Consider the following 8,480-nt stretch of genomic DNA (forward strand, 5'->3'; position numbering starts at 1 on the left):
GGCCATATTATATTATTAATATGAAAACATAAATTTACTCTCACCTTTAGGCTTTCCTTAAATATCTGACGAGTTTGGTCAGAGAATTCAAGTCGTAGTAATCATAAATTTAACAAGATTTTAATTTCAATAAACATTTTCTCTTCTAAATATTTCTAAAAAAATTAAAATGAAAAAGTGGAATACAATAGGCAAATGAGCTTACAAAAGTTTTGTTTCTTTTAAAATTCGTTTCATTTTCGAGTTTCTTTTGCAAATACGCGCGCGATTTAGGCCCATCTCGCCCCGCCCCCTCACAAAAATGTTTATGGAATAAATTTCTCACTATATTATGTTATGGAACGGATAGTAATCTTATAGTCTATTGTCCTACTATTAGAAGAATCTTAATGTAGCGAAGGAAAAATGAGCTTATAGAGTCGTCCAAGCCGCTCAAAGAGTATATAGAGTCGGCGCAATACCAGTTCCACGCTATCACAGCCTCCGTAATGCCAGGCCACAAAGGGGAGACTAAATACTTAAATGAGCATTCCTTCCAAGTCGTCCGATAGTTGTTGTGAAGCCTTTTCGGGTGGATAAACGTTATTTTGAAACTCTCCGATGACATTACCAGCTGGTTTGTAATTGGCTACGACAAAGAGCTTGCCACATCGCGTTTTCGCTTTACCCACACCAATTTCCGTGCTGCTACGCCACACCATTTGAGAAAAATGACCTATAACCCCCATATTAATCCCAGTTGACCTCAATACTAAGGTCAAATAACATCATAATTACCCGCATTAACGTGTAAAGTGGATGGTTCCTGATTAAAATTATACAGTTTTATTTCTTCGTACCAATATTTGGCTAATTGTTCCCCTGCAAAAAACAGTGACGACTGACCATTAAAACAAGTGACCAGTGTACAACATAAAGAGCTGGAGATTCACCGGAGATATCGAAATCGGCGTCGATTGACCATCGACTGAAAACACTCTCTCCAATGTCCTTCAGATTGCGATGGTAAAAAGTATTATGATGGGCCAAATGATTAGCCCAAGATTGAGCTACAGCGCATAACTAGACAGACACCCGATATTATTATTATATTAATATTCATGGAGAAATGGTATTCAACAATTTTATACCGGATTAGATAATTTGAGGGGCGGTACCGAGTGGGCTTCCCTAAATATATTGTGCCATTTAATGATGTCTTTGACGAATTCGCTCTCACGGAAATCGGCCACGTTTAATTCGTCTTCGAAATTGACTAACAATGGTTTCGATAATATCTAAATAAACAAATCTTGTTTATTACTTACTTGTCTATTAATTTATTTAAAAGATCTTATTTATTACTTTATCTACAATGGCGCTTGAGGAAGTGAACCGGGATAAATCGGAAGTATCTTCCGGTACAACCCGAGATTTGAATCGCGATTTTGATCGTTGAATTTTCAAAGATCGCAATTTACGGTTCATAAAATCCATTTCTTTAAATTGGGCTGTAACTTTTCTAGTTTTCTTTACCTTAAAATACAATTTTGGTTCGTTATCTCTTTATGCTGGCACGAAAAAGGCGGGTAATATTAGAATAAAGTCAAGTGAAATCTGGCGCCAAAAAGATGACAATTTGCTCATTTCACGCGCGTTTATAAAATCATCAAGTTTTAAACCCATGCCGCTCCTCGTGCGTAACCCTTTAAATCTCATTTAAACCGCACGAGCTGATTCCTTATAATTTTTGGCGCGAGATTTCACGAGCTTAAAATCAAAGTGCAGGTGAAAGATAGAGTTATACTTAACGATTATTAGCCAAGGATGCTTTCAAGTCTTTGAAAATGATCTTTTTAAAAGAGAGAGAGTGTCTTGTTGTGCATTGCGCGCTCCGGGATGGTGTTCGCGCGTCTGGTGCGGAGGAACTCGGTGCCCGCACAGCGGACAAATTTCGCGGCATCCGAGATAGAGTAGAGAGCTTTGGAGAGATGCGCGGGAGAGAGAGAGAGCGAGAGAGACAGAAAGACTTATTATAGAAAAGCCTTTCCACCTTCCAATGTACCACTCACGCACGCAGCCCTTTTCACAAATTTATCCATATCGATTGATCCCTTGGCAAAAACATTTCTTAACGGAATATTTTTACTTATTTTTATTTCCACATTTTTTGATAGCTGCGGGGCTAACAAGTTTCGACTCGAGTTTCTCCTACATCCTACCTAAACATCCCTAGAGATACCAGCCAGAAAGAAATAAAAATCCATAGGATAAATTCGATTTTAAGTGGGGAATATCGACCCGTTCAAGCTCCATTGATAGGGATGAGAGAAAGCCCGTTATTTCAACAACTACCTCGATAATACTTTAACAGATCAACCTGATGCGTTCCATCTCTAATAGAAGCAAGAGCTGAGACGGAATTCGAAGAAAAAAATAAACATTATTTCGTGAAAAACCAACCCACATACCCAGATAACTACACTGCAATGTAAAGGGGTCTTTCTTTCTTTCTTTCTCTGTTGTTACAATATATCAAATTCCGAGAGGGGGATATTCTCATGAAAGATAGTACGTTTCTTTATTTGCCTTAGGGTCATGGAATAGTAGTATTACCATAAGTTCATAAGATATATTCCCCATAAGTTTGTCACTGGTTACAAACTGGAGCTTGTCATGAAGTGAGTGAGGTAGGTCATAGATTCGAGGTTAAGTCGCTGTCAAAGGCTTGGTACGGAATAAATAGGATAGGAAGATGAAAGTCCTGCAAAATTAACCTCCGAGTGTAGGACTTCAATTCTCGCTTCTGTCGTTCTCGAACTAGCTCGAACTGTAAGCCTCTCAGTAGCATTACGAAGTATACGAAGCGTCATACTTATGGAAGGAACATATCTTATAAACTTATGGTATTACTACTAGCGTTCACAGTGTCCCGCTAGTGACTTTGAAGCTATGGGTGGGCGCCGACCAGTCGCCATCTTCACGTCAAGATTGGATTGGATTGGCTCCCATAACGTTAGTCTAAAGTCTCCATTCCCAAAATTGGTCTACATAAAACATAGCTTCTTTATACTAGAGGTTTGCTTCCTGGCTTGGACCCATAAAGATTCAATGGCTAATCTAATCTAATTTTAAATTTATTTTTAAGAAAGGTCCTAACTATTCTTGTCTTTCATTTAATTGCTTAAAATATATATATTTTTATAAAAATATGACACCATTCTCCTCCTCTGACCTTAAAAATTTCTATGCTATGCTATAACGGAATTTCTAATAATATGACAAGGAAAAAAAAAATATGTCAACGTTTTAAAGGTCATAAGATGGTCCGAGGGGTGTGGTGGCAACTAGTTCCGGACAGACTCCCGGTCTCTTGACCAAATGATCCCTTATATTCCTTATCATAATATATCAGGCAAGGCTGACAAGAAACGTGGTGTACGTCCCAAATGTCCAAAGTTATAATTTTCGTCCAGCCCAAGAATGGGGTCATATTTTGTAATTTCCGGTGCGACAGCGAAAGGTTTGACGCCCCTCGTCAAGGTAAAATATACCTTTACCAAAGGCGTAAGGTTTTGCCTGACTCTCGCTAATTAACCATACATAGCGTACCGAACCAAAAAGTCTATAATACAGAAGGTACAGCACTATATTTCTACAACAAAATATTTTTAGAAAATTGCTTTTTTTTTTTAAAAAAAATAAAGAAATGGAAACTAAGTTAAAATACGTATAAAAAAATTGCGTACACTCAAAAACGTTTCGCCTTTGTTTACAAACATTTAAAAACTCATATTTTATGCAAAAAAGACATTTGCAGAGTGCAACACTAAAGGGATAGTCCTTTAGCGGCTTGTAAAGAAAATAACTCTGAAAAATTCTATTTACATGAATTGGAAAAAGAATTTCTCCAATATATATTTATATTTCCGCGGTATTATAGCATTTATAAACTGAAACACTAAAAGCATAGTCTTTGAGAGCCTTGGAAGGGAATCTTATTATAAGGATATTTCCAAGCTGCTCAAACGAATATCAAAAAAATCCTTTAAACTAAAACTGAAATAAAATATTATTAGGAGTTAATTTAGTAGTAATATTAATTTTAATGCAGCATAACATAGATGCCGCCAAGTCGCTATAATCGATACGAAAAAGGTGATCGATATATCTAGGGGAACAGGGCACGAGGGGGTTAGAAGTGTGGTGACCCCTATACGACCCCTCGTAGCGAGCGTAACCTCCGCCTTTGGTACTGCTAAAAAAGATAAAGCACGTCGTTAATTAAGAAGAATGGACCGAGGGCGACACCCCCGAGTTTAAGTCCCCCCCCCCCAACCCTTCTCTAAGGGGATTCCCCTCTTACAGAGTTTAGAAAAATAGCGCCCCTTTAATATCGCCTCAACCCAAGAGGAACTAAGCAAGGGGAAGGACCGACTTCCGTTTCTTAAACCGGAAGTTAAAACGATTCTCTCAGAAGTCGCCCGCCCTCTTTGAGAAAATGTCCTCGTAAAAATACTCATCACGTGATAACCGACACTAACTTTAAAGCAATCATAGTTAGATGGTTGAGATTAAACTATTATCAAACAGTTTTGCCTACAAATTTATAGGAAAGTTAGGAATATTTCCTCAACTATCTTATCTAGTAATTTCTCGCACGTAAAATAAGTTGGAATAGCAAATTAGGAGCATAAAAGCCAATGAAACTTAAAACTTATCTCAAGGAGTATTATAAGAAGAAATAGAAGATCTTAGAGCTGCAAACTCTGGATGAAATGAACTATATTCGATTTGAAGGAAGTCAGATAAAAGTCAGCTGGAGACGATAATAGCTCCAAAGGGACGAATTAGAAAAAAACTTGAGAAAATCCTACATTTTCAGAGTCATTTCTTGAATTCAAGAGACGTTTCTCCTACACTGAAAATTTAAACAAATCGTCGCTAGGAATCTATATTAAAAAAGACACATGTACAGGCTATTAAATAATTTTTATCCAAAGTCACTAAGTGATTTTTTTCTGGGAAGAAGGGTTAAAAATGAGGCTATTAAAACCTAATAATATTAGAGAACATAAATTCAGGATGCGCAAAAAAATGGCTCGCTCGGATATTACGTGGCCAAGGCTTAAGAAATGACCCTTAGCCTTAAGGTTTAGTGGGGTTTATGGAAATAGGGGACCATTAAAGCTTAAGTACGCTCACCCCGAAATACATTAAGTAATTAATAATGGGCACTATACTCTCTCTTCTCGAAATACATCTAAAGAGAAGCCATTCAAATTATAACACGAATATTACACGATGAATACCGTAGGAAATTTAAGATATTAACGTTCTTGCGTGGGGAAATTCATATTCATAGGGGAATTATACTAAATTCTGGCAGTAAGGGGGTCATAAATGACCACACCCTTTCAGGCGGCTGAGTGACCGCGCCCTTTAATGTTATTCCATAATTTTTAGGGGCTTTTTTTGGCCTCACCTCATTCCAGCAATGACAAAGTTCCCATAACGTCATGCACATTTTTCTCTTCCCATAAAAATTTACTTCCATCGACAACTTCATTTTGGTTGTGTGGACTTCTTACCCGAAACAAGATGAAAAATAACCACAGTCTCTGAAATTCATTTAAAAAATAATTTGGGGCAAATATCCTTCCCCAAATTACCCTATAATGGTAATATTCTAACAGGAAAAAACATAAAAAGAGAGAGAAAACGGCTCTCTTAAAATGAGCTCGGCGCGAAAACTTATTTTTAAATTAAAGTGAACTTTAACTTCCTTCCTAAGTGCAGCTGTCTTACGAACATTTACTATAGTTTTAAAATCAACCCTAATTTGCACCGCTATCAAACCTACACTCGGAGGCCTACAGCATTATGATATAAGGCAAATTGCGAATGAATGGCTTACCTTAATTTCTTAAAAATAAGTAGCCGCGTGCTCAATAAAGATTCAACCCCCTCCTCTACGCCTTGTCCCATTTCAAAACTACTAAACGTTTCCCTGGATTACGTTGTTTAATATGAAAATGGTCTTGTTATCTCTCGTTGCACTTTAAGCTTGATACGGATACCGTACGTGCGAATATTGTAGAGTAGATATTTGGTTCATAGCCCTATAGTTATTAAGACGATAGAGATTTCACGCCTCTGTACTGGAACTAAGGGTAGACCAAGGCTTATTACGCTTTTCTCTATATGAGATTTCACTCTCTCTCTCCCTCTCTGTAGTAGCGGTTTGGTTTCTCTGGTGATTGATAAGTGCATCGTTGTAAGCTCTCCCCCAAGTAGAATGAATAGCAAGCTTGCCTAATTACAATTAGTCCCGGGGACATCCCCTAAGCTCTAATAAGAGAGGACATTATAGTATTTCAGCCCCATCCAACCAATAACGTCCCCTTGTCCTGTTTAGGCTGTTTTCTCAATGGAAATTGATGTATAGGGTCGACCAAACCCCTCAAACGCTACATTGATTATAACCGCATGCACCGATGTCCAATTAATAACTCGATATAAATTTGACGTCGCGTCAAATAGACAGGTCTACGTCAGAAAGGGAAAATTGATGTCACGTGATTAAGCCTTGATCAATGTTCAATATAACAATATTATTAAACATAATGTTAATTAGGTAAATTTAAATACATCCATAATTAATTAATTAAATCCATAATTAATTAATTAATTCACGCGCGAGTTTGAATTAAATACGCTACACTAGTCCTTTATTTAGTTTATAAAAGACTATTTTCTTTTCAACGGTGGTTTAACGATATATATCAGTCCGCCTATTACGCATTTGCATTTAATTCAACAAGAATTAATTATCATGATTTGGTACCAGGCTGACAAAGGTTGAGGTTAGGTTAGAGAGAGCGCTCCGCCATACCGATTTTGTGGTCGGCGTTTATTTGAATAATTTATCGTTAAATTTATAATTGGAAGCCTTCCTGCATTTCGTATACCCTTACTTATGACCTCAAATTGGGTCGGCATCAAATATATTGCAGTCGCAAATTGCAATTAATAAATGATACTTAACTTAGATCAAAAGGTAACCGAGTCTTAAGAGCAAACAGCGATTGAATCTGAAATGGAGGAGAGTCAACTGATTAAGTATTTGAAGAATCATCGTCGAAAGACGCAAGTACTAATATTTACGTAGAGACACAGGTTGCCATGGAAACCATCTTACTGAGATCCCTCCATAATTAATTTTATCATTAGACAGGGATAAAGAATCAAAAGACATACGAACAGGTCTCGTTAAGATTTACAATTCGTCTGTTAACCTATTCTCATTTACTTCTGTTAAAGGCGGGCCCTGAATTTGATGAAAAAACGTTCATAAAAGAATCATAAATTTATTTCCTTCCACTAACCATTCAAAGAAGAAATAATACCCCAGGAGAATTTAGGGTAAAGGCACAGGCCTCGGTTACCTGCCTTCAATAACGTTGGAATGTAACACAGAATGCCACTACTCTTAAATTGGGCATAAAATTTGTTAACGAAGCGCCTGGAATAACGGGACCCATACGGACCCGCGCACTCTCTCTCCCTCTCTTGGGGTTGGGGTCCAAGAGAGAGTGAGTGAGATGATGCCCCAATTGAGAACCTGACCACTTAAGCAGATTAGCTCTCGGTACACCTACTCACGTACAATTTTATAATAGGCAAATAACCTCAAAAATACCAGGGAGAGTGAGCGACCCCTCGTTTAGAGATCCCCATACCTGAATCCTTGGAGAAAAATATCTAATTTAAAAACATGGAATACAATTTATAGAAATAAGAAGAATCGATACAGCGATAGTTATCGATATATATCACGCCCTCACGACCCTTAACCCCAACTCCGAGATGGTGACAACATAACTTATATATAATAATATCGGAAGTGAATAAACCGGAAGTGAATATTATATCCGTACACAAGCCTATATATCCGGAAAAAGAATTTTAAACAAATTTGACTTTAGTTTTTGGACTTCTGATAAAACAAACATAAATAATACACAGGGTCTTTTTCCAAAAAAGAAAAAAAGAAAAGAAATTTGGAAAAAAAGGACAAATCCATAAAACAGGGATAGAAAGGTTGAGGGGGTTCGGAACCGAGGGGGGGGGGGTTTGAAAAGCGATTTACTTTTCCAGTTTGACGCTAGGTGTCAGAGCGATCGTCGTAGTCGTGCATTGCGGAGAAAGGCAGAGCCTGAGTAAGTCTTTCCTGAATCAGGTTCAGAAACGGGTCGGAGGTAGTTCGCGACGTACCCCCGAAATTTCGCTCGCTACAACTTTGAAATAAATAAATAAATAAATAAAAATCGGCCCTAATAATGATTTCGGTACCTAATTTGAATATTATTTTTGACGGTACGTAGCGACAACTTGTTTATAAAAGCACCACCATCATCATAAAGAACTTTAAACGGTTTTTCAAATTTTTAAATTGAAGAAAAGTCTTAAATGAAGAGAATTTCCAAGAATATTTTTGA

The 8,480-nt window shown here is 37.3% G+C and overlaps 1 protein-coding gene across 4 annotated transcripts; it reads right to left on the reverse strand.

Annotated features, from left to right (window-relative positions):
* Positions 1-104: 104 nt before the first annotated feature.
* On the reverse strand, positions 105-6,657 carry LOC149690694 (Golgi-associated plant pathogenesis-related protein 1-like). Of its 4 annotated transcripts, none has more exons than XM_089870314.1 (6): positions 5,897-6,657; positions 1,345-5,600; positions 1,131-1,277; positions 933-1,062; positions 778-861; positions 105-715 (listed from the first exon to the last, which is right to left on the reverse strand). In XM_089870314.1, the coding sequence occupies exons 2-6, from the start codon at positions 1,474-1,476 to the stop codon at positions 519-521; spliced, it is 690 nt and encodes a 229-aa protein (XP_089726440.1). In that variant the 5' UTR covers positions 1,477-5,600; positions 5,897-6,657; the 3' UTR covers positions 105-518. The 4 variants fall into 4 exon arrangements, with proteins under 4 accessions (XP_089726440.1, XP_089726441.1, XP_089726442.1 ...); XM_089870315.1 differs by having other exon boundaries at positions 1,345-4,931; positions 5,465-6,657; XM_089870316.1 differs by having other exon boundaries at positions 1,345-1,515; positions 1,792-6,657.
* Between the last annotated feature and the right edge of the window lie 1,823 nt (positions 6,658-8,480).

This window comes from Phalangium opilio, unplaced genomic scaffold (genome assembly GCF_054372755.1).
Source record: "Phalangium opilio isolate 3A_F unplaced genomic scaffold, DU_Popi_V2 ptg000031l_1, whole genome shotgun sequence".
Taxonomy (NCBI): domain Eukaryota; kingdom Metazoa; phylum Arthropoda; class Arachnida; order Opiliones; family Phalangiidae; genus Phalangium; species Phalangium opilio.

Coding starts and splice junctions, on each gene's coding strand:
- LOC149690694 (XM_089870314.1), bottom strand. CDS start 1,476: ATGGATTTTATGAACCGTAAATTGCGATCTTTGAAAATTCAACGATCA. Junction 1,063..1,130: donor CCCTCAAATTATCTAATCCG/GTATAAAATTGT, acceptor GTGTCTGTCTAG/TTATGCGCTGTAGCTCAATC. Junction 862..932: donor CGCCGATTTCGATATCTCCG/GTGAATCTCCAG, acceptor TGTTTTTTGCAG/GGGAACAATTAGCCAAATAT.